This window comes from Anguilla rostrata, chromosome 1 (assembly GCF_018555375.3).
Source record: "Anguilla rostrata isolate EN2019 chromosome 1, ASM1855537v3, whole genome shotgun sequence".
Classification (NCBI taxonomy): domain Eukaryota; kingdom Metazoa; phylum Chordata; class Actinopteri; order Anguilliformes; family Anguillidae; genus Anguilla; species Anguilla rostrata.
The window spans coordinates 35415183-35434807 of record NC_057933.1 but is presented as its reverse complement, the minus strand read 5'-3'; the positions used below and the strand labels follow the sequence as shown (position 1 = coordinate 35434807).

Genomic DNA, 19625 nt, shown 5'->3' with positions numbered 1-19625 from the left:
TCCTCTTCTCTTTCCAAATGGATTTTCCCACTTATCACTTCAAGCATCAAGGGAATACATTCACTACTCTGAAAATATAGTTAACAAAGCAACCATTCAGTAGTTACAGCACAATAACTTACCACTTCAATTACATTGTATGTAGTTGCACATAGTGGTTACATAAAATTTATTGTGGAGGCGAGCGGGGGTAGAAATTATTCAAAAAATAAAAACGACTGTCTTGTGATATGCCTGATTATAAACTGAGTTACATTTACATATTCAGAATTACATTTATATATTCGGGAATTGAATTTATATATTCCGAGTTACATTTATACATTCAGGAATTATATTTATATATTCAGCATTACATTTATATATTTGCGAATTGAATTTATATATTCAGAGTTAAATTTATATATTCAGGAATTGTATTTGTATATTCGGAATTACATTTATATATTCAGGAATTATATTTATATATTCAGCTTTCTCTTTATATATTTCCTGTTTAGCCCCTCAAAAAAAAAAAAAATATATATATATATATATATATATATTTAATTCATATATTTGACTGTTGAATTAAAAAACTTATGAGAAATTACAATGCAAAGAAGACATTTAAAAATGTAGGATGTTAATTCAATCAACTGATGTCACCACACTCTAAAACATGACCCAATACCCATAAATACACTTCTTGTTTAGTTATTTCTCTGCTGTAAATGATCTGTTGCCTCTGCCAACTGCAACAAGTGGAATAGCCAGCAGTATTTTGCATTATAGTAGTAAACACAACTAGCTAGGTTTTTAAAAAAATGCATGCAGATAAATAGGCCTATATATTGCTTAGAGCCAGATCACATTTCAAATAGTGTAGCAAACTAAAACTTTATTGCTCAAAATAGGCTGCCCAAATAATATTGACCTTTAATGTTTAGAAGTGTAGTATTACAGCCAGTGTCTTGTATCATGTGCTTGATGGATACAGTAGCACATCCAAACAAAGTCCTGGAAAGGATGACCATTATTTGCCGGTGCATGGACCGTCCAAAAGAGGTGTCCCTCTTTTTTGTTGGCTTGGGTTACATTCATTGCAAAGTCACTGCTAATTACATTGACTTAAGTGGTGTTTTAAATTGCAAGTAGAGACTTTATTCCTGAGCTTAAATGACCCTGCATACCAGGCCCTAAGGCAGCAGACTTTTCTCTCCCTGTCTTAGTGTGTATATTTAACTTATTTGCCAATGCACCCCTAGACAATGTTCCAGCTTTACAATAAATCAGCATCTCCAATCAGTACCTCTATCACTGAGAAGTATTGATTGTCTATTGGTTTATTAGCAAAGCACATCCCTGAAGTTATGCCACATTTGAGTGTGAAGTAGTTTGTCAGGCTCAATACCAGCCTGACATGTGAGGCTAGGGAATGGTAGGATAGAGGTGGGATGAACATGGTCTGCTTGGGGTTTGTGACTCCCTGGTCCTTTGAAATAATCGTAGAGTTGTGTAATATTGCCACTGACAGGGGCATGATTTATGCTTCTTGTCAGGGGTAGTGCAGAGCAGGACTGAGACAAGGAGGGTGATGGAAGGGACAGTGCGAACGTGTGTGCACGTGGGAGAAGGAAAGATAGAAGGAGGGAGAGGTGGAGGTGAAACAGATGCTCAAGATTCCCACTAGACATATCCCCCTCTCCCTATATCTATCACTTCATATATTACTGCATGACCAGATCAATCCAGTCATATTATTATTATTATTATTATTATTATTATTATTATTACTATTTAGTTGTAGGAGCAGTATTACAATCAAAATCATAGGCATCATTGTAGGATGCTTGTTTTAACTGAGTTCAATTCTTTCTTACTATATTAGGAAATATCACACGTAACCCTTCATATATTTATACATGCCCCTTTATACATTCCCCTTGTGTCCTCAGTCACTGTTTAAATAAATTAACCTGTTCAAGCCAAGAGATGCAAATTGCATCAAAAAGCACACACTTTAATCTCCGTGAAAGTACGTAGGATCATTTTCTTTTTTTTTTTTTTGCTACGCAGGGTAGACTTGCAACTATCAAATATGGTATATCAATCGACATTAAAACCAGGGCTGCATTTGAAAACCACGCAAAGTTTTGCTATGTTTAAACTGTTTCGTCACCATGAGTAGTAGCTTCTGAAAACACACACAGACCACAAAAAATCTTCCTTGTAGTTTTAATCCTTCAGGAATGTGCTTTGAAAAATACATTAGCAAAGGCAGTTCAAGCCATATTTCATTCTATTGAGAAAGATGATGGTTCACGAGGTGAAAGTGAAAGTGCACTTTCTGGAGATGAGGATTTTTATTTCCATGCAATATTTCCATGCAATGGACCCAGACGACGTGAATCCGGCATGAATATCACTATTCTAATGGGTTACATGTCTTTACTGCTTGTGTAATAAAATATGAACTTTACTAGCTACTTATATATTCTACCACTATTTACAATTACAGCTGTTGGAATATATAAACATTGTTTTACAGGCAATATAAAACCTGCAGTTATTCTCAAACTGTGGTACATTGAGATTTCATATTACTTTCACTTTTGAAGCAGACTACCCACTGCTTCAATAGCCTGTAAACTAAGCGTTCAGTTTATGACAAAAAATGAGTACTTTGAATAGTTATTTATAAGGTTATATATCATGCTAATTTATTTGTATTTTATGATTAATTATTGTTAAACATAATTATTGTTTGAATTGGTTGAAGAATCATCAAAATAAAAGAAAATAGTTTTATTTTACCCTTTCAATTCTGTGAACATATTTTCACCAGGTGCTCTGCTATATATATATATATATATATATATATATATATATATATATATATATATATATATATACTCATTATAAATCAATGGAATGTTCCATTGACATGACTGTATGATATTGTTACTTCATACAACCTATCCTTGTAATGTAAGGTGATATTCCTGAGCTGACACTTTTGGCTTAGGTGATATAATCAAATTAATCCATTTTTTTTTTTTTTTTAGCAAGCAATAGTAATAATTTCTCAAACAATTGGGCCTATCAACTTCATATCATATCCAGGCCAAAAATTGACATTTCCTCATAGGGAAGTCTTGTGAAAAAATTAGAGGTTGCATGAGGGGTTCTCTATTAGAAAAGCCTGTTTAATCTGTAAAAAACAGAGGATCGTGAAAAAAATGTCAAAATCTCCCTAGGTCTCTATTCAAGTGCCAGTTCTTATTCATAGTGTGGGAGAAAACTTTGAAGCGATACAGTCTGATGTGGATCACCATGCAGTTTGAAGCTTTGGCCTTTCCGTGCAAATTGTATTGTTTTTTTTCAGCCTTGTTCTCTTTTTCTAGCAGTAGACATGTTTTTAATTACTATTACTACCACTTTTATCAGGAATGGTATTTTATCAGGGACATTATTGATGTGTTGCATTGTTTTAAATTAAAATATATGTTTTCACATTTTTATTTCATGATAAAGAAATCTGAAAGGAAGTCTCAAAATTACAGTAACAAAACATTTTCTGATAGCCTTTAGTTTTTATAGTGTCTATTTGTTTGGTAGTTGTGGTGGTGGTGGTAGTGTGTGTGTACATGTGTGTGCTTGTTTTTGGATGTGTGAGTGTGTGTGTGTGTGCATGCAAGTATTTGTGTACTCACAGAAGGAGGGGTACATATGCCCACTCTGCTAGCTTGGATAAGAGGGAGATTGGCTGCTGTGCTTCCATTCCGGAAAACTGTATCTCCCCTGAGAGACAGTTTTACGGAATGGAAGCACAGCAGCTAGTCTCCCTACTTTGCAAGCCCCTGTTGTCAGAATCCAAATTCCAAGCTTCATTAGGACAACAAGAGCTACACATTGCTCAACAACTGGGGAGTTTTAATTGCTTACTTCAGGAATTTGTATAATCGTAAGTGTATCCCATCAATGCCAGAAGAATGTGCCCACACCTCCTTCTTTTTCTAATCCCCAATCCCCACATGGACAATGAATGAATTGTAAAGAGAAAATGTATTCTAACTCTAACACAGTATGGGTGGACTGGATGAACATGAGGTGGAGAAAATTCTTATATGTATGACAAAATGCATTGCATTAATGAATACAGGCTTCTAAACATTGGATTCAATTCTTGGGTCACACAATTATGCATTTAATTATTTCATACAAAAATTATTTAATAATACCAATGTTAGTGGTCACTGGTTTCAGATGACGCTTCTGCCACGAGAGATCTTCCCGGCAGCTTCAAATTTGCATATATTTTCTTTGTATTTCTACAGGAACTACTTTTGTTTGCAAAACCACCACCAGGTGGCAAATGTGAGCACTCAAAACCATATGTGGCAGTTAACACTTCAACTGTGGCACTCACGAGCAAAGTAGAACAGTGTTATCGCCGCTCTTATTTTAACGGGAAAAGAGAGGAAAGGAAAATACATCTTAAAGATAAGCGGAAAATAGGAACATGCTTGTTACCCATAACATTTTTGTGTGTATTTGAGTGACATTTATGTCTATAAACGGTTATTCAACGAACTTTGTGGTCAGACTGTGAAACTTAATAATAGTCAGATAATTTTGAGCAGAATCTAAAGTCATCCATGTTAGTTTCACATAGGATATAAGGTAGAGTTTGTATAAATGTAACGCATAATAAACGTAATTGAGAATTGTATGCACAATTCAGTCCTGTACCAAATGATTAATGGAAAAGAAACAGCATTACAAGCATTTATCACACACATTTATTATAAGCACACACCGGATTGGTCTGCTTTGGCTATTTGGTTTTGTGTGAATTGTTTTTAATTAGAATGTATTCAAGGCAAATTTCCCGTAGTCGTTTCTCTCCTGACAGCGTCTCGTTCCTCGTTTACCAAATACAATTATTGAAATTACTGAATCATTTAAATAAACCATATTGCTTAACATTTGAGTATTTGCTCATAGTTAAAGGGGAAATGAAGGAAACGAGCGTAGATAATGTCGGTTCATTGCTGCTGTCTCTACCTCGGCATTCCCGTGATTTGTTTTTTTTTTTAAGGCACTTTTGAGAGAGACCGGCAAAGATGTGCGCAGACCATCTTGCGTACATAAGAACTGGAGATGGTAGGAGGGGCCAGGTGGTGAAGTCTAGGAAGTTATGAGGAAACCGTCTCTACTGCGCATACTTCAGGGCAAAATCGCTTGCTGCTCATTGTAGTTAATGTAGACATCCAAGGTGATTTAACAACCAAAGAAAACCTCATCTGTCCATTTTTTTGTGATTATAAATTTCATTATGTGCAGCAGTTTCTGAAACAATGGTTGTGGTCCAGAAGTCTTGGGAAAATGTATCGTCAATTCATCCTCAGTAGCACTGTGTCCTACAGTAGCTTACAGTGTGAATATAGTTTATTCCACTGATAATGTTTGATGTTGGATCGTTCAGACACATTCGCACATCCACATTCCGTAACAACACACAGAGCTCTGCAACAGATACACTGATCATCTGAACAAAGTGTTGCGCCGAGTTGTGGAATTGCGAGGTGGACCAACTTGAATGTAGCCTTTTGTAATTTAATTGGAGCAAATTTCATCCACTATCTGTGGTCTGGTGTTGCTGTTTCAATATCATTAAAATCCTTTTTCCTCAAATATATTGGCTTATGCAAATTTATCGTCAATTTATCCTCGGTAGCATCCTACTGTAGCCTACAGTGTGAATGTAGTTTATTCCACTGATAATGTTTGATGTTTGATCGTTCAGTTGCTAAATAGCCTGCCAGAGGAGAGACAGTACATTTGCACATCCGCATTCCGCATCAACACCTGGCTATTGACAGGCAGTGGGGTTGTGAAAACAAGCCAAACTCCAGTAAACTGCCCTCAAATTTAAAGTCATCCTGTCAGACTTGGCCTATATTATAGAGTTTGTTTGTACCATATGTTCACCCAACTCCTAAAAAAAATGAAAACATTTTAATTAGTAGGCTAGCTGGGAAGTATTATTCGCACGGCACTAGTATTACCTGGGGACCTCATGTGATTACCCCCCCCCCCCCCCCCCCCCGAAGTCTGTATTTTACTCGAATTTACTGACATTATCCCCCAGATATGATTGAAAATGTCAAGGCTCTGCTCTGCGTAACGGTAAAATACAACCCCAAATGACCGAGATGCCAATTTGTACAGGACTAATATTATCACATGACCTCTGTTTTAGGCGAAATATGGTAGGTAATTTGCGGTGGAATTTTTACTTTACAAATTACGGACATGGCAGATTTGCACGGGATTAAGATCACAGACGACCTCCGCAATTATTACAAGTTACTAGGTAATGCTAAAGAAATGGTTAAAGAAAACATGTTTTCACGTGTGTAGTGATTTTAAAAAGGTAATACTTCCCTCATCGCCTATATAACAAAATGCTATATTTCAGAAATACAACTATTGGAATTGATCCAGCTGTGTACTTTATTTCAAGAAAATAGTTTCGCAACATAGACTATTGTTTTATAATATGCATGTTATTGTGGGAGGTAACAGAAGTAATAAAAACACAGCCTTTCAAATGTTTAACGACCACACATTTGTGTAAAAACCTATAGAAACTTTTTTTATGTTCTATTTGCTCGAAGATTTGTAAGAAAACAAGTGAAATCTCTGTTCACCTGGCAGGTTCCTTGTGTTTCGCAAATGAGTAATTAGAGGCGTAAATGGGACAGTCTGTCATCAAAGAAATTGATGAAGAGTGTAACATTAGGCCATCTATCAGTCATGGTCATTATCTAGGCTTCACCATGACCATGTCTGCAGTGTTGTATAAAGCATTTTAGTTTTACAAATGGGTGTTTTTTATTTTTATTTTTTAATTATGGTGAAAAGGAGACGTGTCTTTTCGATTCCCAGTTCTCAACCTGTTGCCAGTGTGAGATGATGCATACCCCTGAGGTCAAATCGATTTTTCAGAAAACAGAGTTTGACAGTTTATTTTTAATCCATAATAGCATAAATGCTACAGTATTATCAAATAATAATATATAAATCACTGACTTTCCAGAACATAATAAAATAGTTGTTTCCTTTAATAAAATGTTAAAAAATTAGCTGCTTCCCTCGGCAAGTAATCATTGGGGAATAAGGATCTGTGTAGTTTTTGGCCAATCCTTTTCCGTTTCAGGAAAAGAAATTAAAAAGCAAGAAATTAATGGGTATTCGATATTCATTTTGAAACATAGAATCGAAAAACGAGAATCAGTTGGTTATCGTGTTGCTGACTGATATTAAACATACAATTAAATAAACTGAACTAGCTCTTGATTTTAAAGTTTATAGTATTATGTTTGGTTTTTATTATAACAAAAAGGATATATATTTTTTTATAATTACCCAATTGACTTTGGTTTGTATTAAAGAAAACAGCTGTTATTTTCTGATGCTCAATTATTTGAATAGCATTTATGAAATTGTGAAAAATGAACTGTTTGTTTGCTGAAAAATCGCCAAAACGGGTTTGACATCCCTGTTTTATGTTGCAAACTGTTGTAATAATGAAAAAAAAAAGAGAGTTACCAGATCCATAAAAAATATTTGAATGGCTTCTATGCTGATACCAGCACAATATCAGCTGGTATTAGGGCTTTATTTTTCTAAAGTACTAATGTTAGTACAGAGCTAAACTAATTTTAAGATTCACCCCGAAATGCAACGCAGTGTGACGTCAAGTACAATGCAGGATAGTGGAAGGAAATATTACACTCTGCTGCCCTCTACTGTCAGAACCCTGCATCCATTTCCTTCTGGCCGGCAGAACTGCCGCGGCGGCAGCAAACGTGTCATCTGAAACCAGTGACCACTGTTACTCTGTCACTGACACAAATAATAATAATAATAATAATAATAGCCTGCAAGCATCAAGGGTGAACTGCAGAGCATTAAGTGCAATTTGTATCTTTCTAAAATGTCTGCAAAAATATAAATAAAGTTTTGCAACAATTTAGTTGTCTGCACACCAAAGGTCTCTAAATTGAACTGTGCAAATGTTATGAATTCTTGAACATGCTTTTGAGCCACTGGTCACTTGCTGCGATATTCTAATTGATTGCCGTTTCAACACATCCCTAACATACCTACCAAGTTGTACCATTGTTACCGTCTGGGAAATAGAAGCATCCCCCCCCCCCCCCCAAAAAAAAATCTGCAAACAGGGATGTTGGGGGCCAAGCACTAAGCATGAACAGCAGAGCATTGAGTACAATGAGTATCTTTCCAAAATGTCTGCAAAATATAAGCAAAGTTTTGTAACAATTTGGTTGCCTACATACCACAGTTGTGTTTCTAGCTGCACTACATGCTTGGGAGAGGGTGACAAGCAGTGAGAAAGGTTAAGTCCTTTCCAGCCTGGCACATGCACACCTGGCTCTCATGTTGGTGGAGCTCCAGGTCTTGGTTCTTCTTGATCATTCCACCATTCTCTGCTGCACATCCTTGCCTTTCTGTCCCTCCTGTTCTCACTCACAAGAGCTCATGTAATGTGAAATGCAAGTAAAGCATGCTACCCATAAAGTAAAAATACAGGCTATGGATTATAACTGATAGGCCTTATGGATGTTATCTGTTCATGTTTGCAAAAGTTAACCTAAACAAATAAATAACCCCTTATTAGCCTCTTAGCGCAAAGCCCCTAGTGGTTGGGATGCCGGTGTGCCGAGATTGCTGAACTCAGACATTCAGTGCTACTGCAACTAAAGTATGAGTTAAAAACAGAAATGCTTTGTTTTAGTTTCATTATTAGACCACAACTATGCCGAATACGGAGTTTCGCAACGCCACCATTGTCGCTCTGGTCGTTCATTTAACAAGCACCCCCTCCCTCCAGTCTCATCTGCAAATAAACCCCCCACCCATGACATAATGGACAATATTGTCTATCTGGGCATTCATAAAAGAATTCTTTCACCACTCAAAAATCGTATTCCGTCATAGTAACAAGATAAACCCGACAATAGCCGTAAGATACGCCAATGCAGCAGTGAAAACGCTGCTCACTGAATAACGAAATAAACAAGACAAAGTTTTCAAAAATTATTCCATGTCATTCTACAGTCAAAATCTGGGACTATATTTTGAATAAATATACAGCCATACCATTGGTTTACGCATAGAGATGTCCCTTTTTGGGACTGAGTGGTCATACATCGCCTTGGACAATCCGTTTGTGAAATATAGGCGCATTTGTGATGCCTGGTACCTTCCAAAATAGCTGTGCCTAATACCACACGTGTTATTTACGGCGTTGTCGCCCTTTTTAGTACCATCTGGCTTGATTGACAATTCAATTATTCAGTAGGCGAGAGTATAAGCTTTCTAACGATGTATAACATGTCTAATTTTGCTTTTGGAGTAGCGTTTTATATCTCAGCGTAACCAAAATTTTTCTCATCATCACATTCACTTCACTCTGTGGTAGCTGTAAAATACACTGCACCTGACTTAACGTTGTGAACGATTTTTCGTAATTGCTTGGAAAATACTATTATTATAGAGGACTTCTGAGCATAGCTAAGCCATATGTTTGCTGATAGAGCTAGCTGACATCATTTTCTGGAGTAAAACAGAAGCGGATAGAACAGTATCATTGATTTACTGTCTCTATCTCCATCTGCTGAACACAGATACGATTTCATCATTGCTATGTAAGTATTACTGCTCAAAATATTTCGGTTATTCACATTATTTTTTAAATTGAGTGTCTTTAAATAGGTTAGTGGTATTATATAATGTGGATGTTTCACACTGTAATGTAAGCATTAGTTAGTAGTGTAATAGGTTTTGTGAAGCTGAAGCATGCAACAGTGATGATGTGAGAGTTGGAACATTGCCAAAACGTGGTGGACAGTTGAAAATCGTTTTCATGTCGTCCCATCCCCATACAAGAAAACATACGAGAGTACAGATATAGAAATATATACAAGACTTAATTATTACAAATGTAGGTAGCCTACTGTACCGCATTGTGTGACAATTTTTGCATTATTTTTTAATCTGATAGCAATGTTTCATCTTAAAACTTCACGAGGGGCTCATTTATATGCTTTATAATGGACAAAAAACATTTTATTCAATTTTGGAGATATTTTGGATATGTTTCTGGACCCCTAGACATTTTAGACCACTGTACTGACTGAAAGCTTGTAATTCCCACTTGAAAGTGATGCAACAGTGAGTTTCTTGAGTCAAAACAGTTGATTTGTAGTGAAATACGTGAATATGTTGTGATTTACAGAAATGCATAATTTAGACAATTTGGATAGATTTGGAGACGCTGGGTACACCTGCTTAGTTTTTGCTTCATAAATTTATAGTTGTTCTACATATCCACCCTTAGATTTTATGACCTTGTGGTCAAGATGTTTTTGATCCAGCACATGTATAGTTTAGCCTGCTGTATATATGCCATCTCTCAGTATTTCATTGCAAACCAAAAAAGTGCAAATTCATTTTAGATTTCTTGTCTAGACAATTGCATTTGTGGCAATCTTCATTTAAGCCATTTTTCAAGTCTCTGTGGTGTTCACACCTGGAGTTATAAAGCTTTAAACAGGGTACCCCTAAATCGGCAAGGATTGGCCAGATTTGGCATGCGCGCTAGGGGTTTAGTGATTACAAAGATGATTCTTTTTTTTTTTTCCATTAGCCCCCACTGGTGTTGAATTCCCAATTTTTATATCATGTTAATCACAAAACATATTAATTGTGAGGGCAAAAACAATGAAACTGTAACAACATTTTAAAGGTACAGGTACAACCCAAAGATATAGGCATATGTGTGAATGAGAAACAAGTACAGGACATCCTATAGGACACAAACACATAATGAATGAAATTCCTTTGGAACTTTGAAATGTTTTAAATTTTAAAATGATGACAGTACCAGCAATAATTGGAATCCCATTAGAACATTTATTTTTCATACTTTCTGAATGATAAATATGTCAATATTTAAATGTTATTGGTATAAAAGATATTTGTATTTTAAACTAATATAGTAATACTTGTCCTCTAAACCAAATAATTTTGTTCTACAACCTTTATATCCAAATCATAACTTTCCCACTTGTATCGCCAACTTGTATTTTTTAGAAATAAGAGTAAGACATGCCCCTTTGTCTAATTTTGATAGCATTAGAAGTTTATGGAATGGGAAGTGTCTTGATTTGTTTAATGCTTAAATGTTTGCATTACTGATGATAAGTAGCTTGATAAGGCATAACTGTGTATGCTTCTTATGGTTTCCTTCCCATTCATTTTACCAATCAGTGTATATATACTGTATGAGCAAAACAGAGACTGCACCACAGTTATGGATAATCCATTAATTATGAAAATAACATCTCAGCATTCATTGGATACTATTCAAAATTCTGGACAGGACTGGTTGCCCATAATTATGGCCAGAATGCCTTAAAAAATTAACCTAAGTGAATGTGAAAGATGGGTTGTTGGAGTACATTGAGAGCTACTGTAACCAAGACAGTTACACTTAATATTTAACCAGAAATAATATTTTTTAAAGGAGGTTCCATCAATTAACCCCAATTTAAGCCTAATAATTATCCAATAATTTGTCCAATACATCACATCTCATATAGGTAATTCTGTTCACTTAACACTACAGCAAAAGTCTCTAGATGCACTTTCATAGTCAAAATCATCCCATTCAAACCTGTGCTATTCAATATTACATTCTTTTTTATTACATTGACACAAACTCATGGATGTTTGTCCCTAGCTTAGTTACCTGTAAAAAGTTTTAACTGTGGTGCAGCTGTTTGCTCTGATTCTGGTCCTGTCACAGGATGTAATTTTACAGTTGGGTGGCTTGCGGTACGAGGACATGTAGCAACTTTCCCTGGGTCAGGCAGAATACCAGTGGCTCAGTAAAAATGGGAAACATCAATTTCCTATATGTGGGTGTAGTTGTGCATTTGAGGAAGTGTGTACATGTATGCACATGTGTGTGTGTGTATGTGTGTGTCTGTGAAGCATTTGTGAATGTACTACATGTACATAAATATATAAATAGGAGTGAGGTGCTATGGCAGTGGCCCAGGCTACCTGTGCTCCCCCACAAGAGTAGGATTGCTTACTGGCCCAATCCCATTCCCTTCTCTTTCCTTCTTTTGTGCCTCCTCCCCTCTCCAGTCCTCTCTAGCCCTCCAATCCTGTCCTGTCATAAGCCTGCCATTAAAACAGCACAGAGACTGTAGTGTTTGAAGGAAAATGGTTATTTGAAGGGATTTGAAGCAATCATTTGCTAGTGGAGCCAAGGTTATGTTTCTAGTTATGTGGCAGGAACAGGATTTGTCACCATAGAGGGATGTGTTTTGAGACCCCTCCCCCATCCTCCAACCTGTTCAGTCCATTCTGAGATAGGAGAGCTGATATGATCCTGTGTGCAGTCAGTGGGTACCATTGGGGTATCCCCTTAGCTGTGTGATTTAAGTTTAGGGGGGCAGCCTGTATCATCTGGATTACAGAGATCTTCCCCACATCCCTTCTCCCTGCAGTGACAACTCTGATCCAAAGCAGATCTACCCCTACAGCAACCCCTCCACTAACTGACAGCCCATCTCCTACCCTCCAGTGCAAATACCCCCACCTCCACTCCCACTAGGAATTAATTCCTGAAAATGACAAGCCAAGTTATCTCACATTAGAATTCAGCCATTTGCCCAATTGATGCTGGCTGAGATGTACAGAAATACTCTGACAACAATGACGTCTGGAACCTTTATATTCCGTTCAGAAGACCAGAGCACTACCCTAAACTTTGTCTTTGGAATATGTTCGAACCGTATAAAGTAACAGCAAATGTATGCAAATTATTATTGCTAATAGCCATGCAGTAGAACTGTATTTGTGAGCAAGCCTTTATTGTATTTCTTTGAGAGTACATGATAAAAAAATAAGACAATTTATGAATAAATTTACCAAATGACCCTTATTCATATGTAGAGTGGGACCACTATATTAAATTCAAGCACTTTACAACAAATGGCACTGCCATTTTGATATATGTGTGTATGGGTGGCTAGGAGGAAGAACAAAAGGCTGCTATTTGTCTGGGAGCTCATGGGAAAACATGCCATATCAAACACTGTGAAACATCCTTCAGTCCTTTCTCAAACCAGCTCTCTCTTTATCAGTTATGTACCTGTCACCCTGAACCGGTGTATAGACAAATCTCACAACACATAGGTAAAAGTACACTGGAGAACAAGACCGGGACAAACTAATGCTCATCCTGTAATGTTTGTGGAATGAAACACACTATTCCACACCTTAACTACTATCTGCATTAAAAAAATCTTCCTAATGTCTGTACAGAATTGACCTTTTGCTAATTTCCATGTATGTCCTCTCACTCTACTAACACAACTCAACCTGGATAATCTCTTGTAGTTCACTTTGTTGATCCCCTTTATGAATTTAAAAGCCTGACTAAAATCACCCGAGTCTCCTTTTACTAAGATTGAAGAGATTAAGTATCTTAAGTCTTTCCTCATAGCTTTTATCTTTCACACCAGGAATCAATTTGGTTACTCTTCTTTGAACCTTTTCCAGAGCCTCTATATCTTTTTTGTAGTACGGTCCCCAGAACTGTACACAATACTCCAAGTTTGGTCTGACAAATTGTATTGTATTTGATAAGTATAACTTCCTTGGATTTATATTGAATATTTTTGGGTATATCTCATCCTGTTGGTCTTTTTAAAAACATTTTTTTTATTGCTACAGCACAGTGCCTAGAACCTGAAAGGCTTTGATCAACCAGAACTCCCAAGTCTTTTTCAAATTCAAATTTTGTCCCTCCCATAACGTAATCCTGCTGGAAGTTTACATTTGGCTATATTAAATTTAATTTGCCAGGTTTCCACCCACTTCTGGATTTTATTTAAATCTTCTTTGATTACTTTAGTAGATTACAAACTATTAGCTGGACCTCCCAGTTTTGTATCATCTGCAAACATGCTCACATACACTAGCTCACACTCACTCACTCACGCACTCACACAAATTCTGAACAGACATATTGGATATGACAAGTGGGGTATTTTTTCTCGTGGTTTGACTCCTACTGTGATGTTTTCATATAAATTGACCTGACTGGTGAGGTCTTCATTCAGCTCCTTTGCTGGTGGCTGGGTTCTTCTGGTTATATGTATATGAAAGTGACATTCAGAAAAGCAGAAAAGGTAGAAAAGAGGAAATAAGCTTGACCAACTGACCAACCGTAAAAACCAGACCAACATCTCATAGACTATTGGGCAGCCTTGAGTGGAGCCAGTGGCCAGGTGCCCTAGACTGCCACCAAGATCAATTTTGACTTTCCTCCTCTTACTTTTTTCATCATTCACGTGTACTAGGGAATAGCAAAAAAGTAATTAAATGAAAAGAAACAAGAAAACAGAGTGATGCTTCTCTTACCTTCCCGCATCATGCCCACTGTTAGACACTTCATAAAGCGGCAGGCCTGGCATGACTTGCGTCTACGCTTGGTGATCTCACATTCATTGGTGGCTGGGCAGCTGTACTCGATGTTTCCTGTGGCAAGGCATGTAGAGAGAAGGAAAAGAAAGTGTTTCATAATTGCTTGGGGAAGCTGGGTGGCAATATGATCTACATTGTGTCACTACCAGGTGACTTTTCATACTGTACAATCATTGATATTTTTCTGTGATATTTTTCATTGTGACATTCATTCTTGGGGCTAAAATGGAGACCATTCATATAACAAGAAATAAATGACAGAAAAATAATGTAAAATAAATGTAGTCGTTAGCTGGTTACGCAAATAATTAAATTGGCCTTCTGGTTGGATCTGGAAGTATTTCTAACTACTTCATCGGAAAAACACATAATATTTCTGTTTATTTTTCAACATTAAATGTAAATTTCTTTTGTGTTTTGGTGTGATTATGTTTTGGTGTGATTAACCGCATAATTTCCTTAATTCTTAAAGTAAGAATAGCATATTAGCTTGCTTTTTAAATAAAACAAAAAATTACAATAGCATGAAGCATGAACACATTTTAGCTTTTAAACTGTGTCACACATTAAGGAGTTAGACAACAGGAAAAATGTATACCCATGATGAGAATCTGAATATGTAGCACATGCTGCTTGTTTTTTCATGTGTTACTGTTCACTGCACTTAAAGAATAAAACCTGTCACCAAAATCAATTTCTCCAAGTAAGTAATTTTTGTTGGACACACTGGCCTGGATACAACAGCATTTGAATCAGCATGCATTCTAATTGAATGAAAATTAAAAGCACAGGTTAGTTTTTCTTCGTCAACAGAATTTAGTGAGTTTGGCAGTCACATAAATTATCATACTGATCATAGAGGCTGACAGAGAAAAATCCAGGAGAAACAGTGGCCCAGACTAACAGACAGTTCCCTTCCTGGTTCACTGCTTATCGGGCACCTAGAGGGTCATTGAGAGACAACCAGTCGTAGGATCGTGGTCCATATGGCGACTTGTGCGAGGGTCATATGTGATACCCTTGTGTGAACTCCAGCTGATCTTTCAGTTTATAATGTATTAGTGCAGGACTAAATGTTACTTTACCCAATAATGAATTCCTTCTCACATGATGACTAGGGTAGATGGTGAAACCAAACCTCTAGAGAATGGTTCTCTGTTGTTTGTTTTACAAAAACAAATATTAGCTAAGTATAATAAAAAAAGTGAACCAGTAGGCACATTCCTTTTTATTTTACAGGAATCCCATTGTTTATATTTGCCTTCATCAAGACCAACATCCATGCTCATAATTTTACAGCCTATACATCTTGTAGCTCACATATGCAGTATAACTGGATTTTAACTGGGGTAATGAAGGTTACAGTTCCCTAAGACACCAACTGGAAATGTCAGTCTTATATAACAAACATGTTTTAGGTTTATTCTATTTATCCTACTCTGAGAGTACCGTCATTCTTTATAAAGGTTCAGGAAACTGCAATCTGTGAATTATTTGCTGATGAGTTGTTTTAATACTTTTTTGTATCCACAAACAACCGAGAAACATTTTTAAATGATTCTTGCAAAAAAATAAAAAATAAAAAATAAAAAATAAAAAATACGTATAAACGCCAATGCAGAAATTGGCTTGCCCCTTGGCCAAACGAAAGTTTTTCAGTTGGGTTTTCAGTGGGGTTAACTGGGAGTTAGTTACATAAAACAAATATTAAGTACAAACAAAACTTTTCTACATGTAATATATAAATGATGCTCTTTCCACTTTTGTGCGTGTAAATGCCTAATCTATGCCCCTTCTCTGGATGTGGAGAAAGCCTTTTTTTCACAAAAACGAAGAGACCTACAAGAAATGGGTTTTTATTTCTGGAGCCCGCGGGCATTGCAATATTACAATACAATTAGTATTTTCAGTGCCTGGTAAGTGCCTGGTAAGCAGAATGTGATGAATTGGTAAGGACCATTAGCTAGTGACACTTAAATAGCGTTGAAGTTTAGACATGGGAATCAATTACTTTCTTTATTCGGGTGTAATGTCCAGAGTTTGAGACTGCAATAGAGTCTAATGTTAGTGTACAGTAGCTCAGCGTTACATCATTATTACATATTGAATGTTCTTCTGGATTAACTATACAATGGCAAAGCCTAGTTTGTGCTACTTTTGTCTGGTAGTGTAAGGTTACTGCTCTAACTGGCTCTAACCGAGCTAGTGATGAGGAATGGTTTACATATGACATGTCTTACGGGTATGAATGTTAATGGGTGCAGGATACATGCCCCCCCTGTCCTTGTTTGCTGAACAGGTCACAAAAATCTAAAAGTGTTTATTGCAACCTTTAAGCTTTGACTGAAGCAGGTGGGAAAGCCACTATTTCATTTTTATAGTGCCGTTCTTGAGGTTTCATGTGGCCAAATAGTAAAACTTCCAAAAGTCCTGTTGATTAATTACACTTTAAAAGCAGTTTTAAATTATATAATAAATTATATAAGTTATAATAATAATAATAATAATAATAATAATAATAATTATTATTATTATTATTATTATTATTATTATATGCACATTTGTTATGGAACACAGTACTCATACTGTGAAGCAGCTCAGCACACATGAAGGCTTTGAATTTACATGTCTCCTTCACCAGCAAAATTGGGTGCATGGGTGGCTTTTAGTGGGGGGCTTTGGTGCTCTCAAGCTGCATACGTTGACATTTGAGGGATGGACAGGATTGGTGGATCAAATACTTCACAAGTGAAGACCCCTGAAAACTGTTCAGGCTCATGCAATTAATGTAGAGCCCTTCTGGGACCTCCACACTGATGAAATATTTCAGAGTTAATCAGACTTTGTAAACACTGATTTATATTGACTTCTCTTCTGTGAACTGATGTTTCCTCATTAAAAAGCAGATTAGTGTGAGTGTGGGGAGACTCACGGCTGCTAATTCAACAGGAAACAGTATTTAAAGAATGCATGTCTATGAAACAGGGGTCCAATATTCATTAGTAAGGTAATCTCCACGATCCCTTTGGGTCTGCATATTGGGTGGAACTGACGTCTGCATGGGGAGAAATGTGTTCTGGACTGATGGTCAATTCACATGGGGGTATGATAAACTGGAGAGGGAATATTTTGTTAAAAAGTCTTAGTCAGCTTTGAGAAACAATTCACCTTTGACAGACTTATGTGACCTCTATGAATACATAGAGGTCACATAATACATCTTTTCAAAATAGGTACCAGAAAAGTGTGATGTCATTTCAAAGACATTAAGTTATGGAAAAGGTTTGGTTGGATATAGCAGACATTTAAACTGCACACTGGGTACATATTAATTTCCGGGAAATTTCTCATTATTTTAATTCCCTGAGCAGATATAAAGACGGGTGACAAATTAAAGGAAAAACCAGATTAAATAAGTAGAGAAACATAACAAATTCAGATGCTTACATACAGGTGCATTGCATGATACAATTAAGCAATTAACATCATATCATGCTCTGTGGCATGTATAAAAATACCTATCGTGGATTTTGAACCGACGTGTTAGACAGCGCTGTCCGCCACCATCATCAAAACACCAAATGAGAGAAGAATGGTCTTCTATCCTTCCAGTAGAAACTTGTAGAATCTATGCCAAGGCATATTGAAGTTGTTCTGGTGGCTCATGGTGGTCCAACACCTTACTGAGGCATTATATATATATATATATATATATATATATATATATTAGGGCTGTCAAATTAACGCATTAATTTCGATTAAGTAATTGATTATAAAATAACGCGTAAAAGAAAAACGCGAATTAACGCATATAATGTCTGAATGTTTATGTTAATTAATTGATGTACCGATGTTACTGTTAGTTGCTGCGTGTTCAATAACACTACCTATATTTCCAAAAAACCCAACCGTCGCATTTTGCCACACTGTCAGCCGTTATGGGGGTCAGACCAGAGACTGTAAAAAATATGGACAAAGCTACTGTGACGTCACCCATTGACTCTCCGTTGGTCTGTAAAACACGTTTTGAAGCTCAATGGCGGACGCGGCCATGTTCTCGATTTGGAGCCAAAACCATAGAGTTAAGCGGTCTTGTGATTTTTACAATGTGATTGACAGTCCGGTGCGGAAAAGCCCATCAACCTGAACGAACGATTGCAGAACGAACTTGCTGACTGTCTGCCGTTATGTTTTAAAATATATGATCAAATGTTTACGGAGTTTAATTTCCATCCGTGACTGTACTGTGTCATGTAATCACGTTATATGTATGACATTAATAATACAATTATGTTCAGTTATCTTCAATTTATGTTTCTCGGCAAAACGAATATGCTTAGCTAGCATATCAGCTTGCCAGTGAGCTAGGTAAGCTATCCGTGGTTAGCTCACGCATTAGCAATATGAACTACAGGGGAACATCGACTGCACTGATGGTCAATCAATCAGAGATGTGTAGACTACTGGTGATTTGACTAGGCTAATTTTCATATAACTGTCTGGTAGACCTGCTGTTAACCAAGCAAGTTATCGTCGTAGGTTTTCGCCACAGTCAGTTAATGAGCCATTAACTGCTACTACTCCATCGCCGTTTGTGGTGTTTACTTGCTGGGTGACGCTAGCTGACCGATCGTTCGCAAGTCACTTTTTACCGAATAAAAATTAACACTGTCAGCGGTGATTAACAAATCTACCAAGTATTTTGATAACTGATTTACAGGCGTGTAAATATGACAACGCACTTTGAAGAGCAAGTTTTCCACCTGTTGCATAAAGACAAAAATAATGTAAATTGAATTTCTAATTATTATTATTTTCTTGCTAGCTTCTAGCTTTGTCACATTCGTGCAGCATAGCCCAGATAGACATTTACGGAATGTACACGACTGACAAGCCGTCAAACACGTTTGACAGATGGAATATTTGCCGGTTAGCTAGCTAGTCAAATGGCTTGGTAGCCGAAGTTGCGAACTGTTTTAGCATAGGCTACTGGACTACCACATATAGCAAATAAGCGTTAGCTGATTACGCTTTCTGCCAAGTAA

The 19625-nt window shown here is 36.7% G+C and overlaps 1 protein-coding gene across 7 annotated transcripts in view; it reads right to left on the bottom strand.

Annotated features, from left to right (window-relative positions):
• esrrga (estrogen-related receptor gamma a) overlaps positions 1-19625 on the bottom strand; it is a 144804-nt gene that overhangs the window by 90640 nt on the left and 34539 nt on the right. For all 7 annotated transcript variants that reach the window (XM_064335926.1, XM_064335945.1, XM_064335968.1 and 4 more), the window contains one exon: positions 14518-14634. In XM_064335926.1, coding sequence (XP_064191996.1) covers positions 14518-14634 — 117 coding nt within the window. The remainder of the gene's footprint in view (positions 1-14517; positions 14635-19625) is intronic.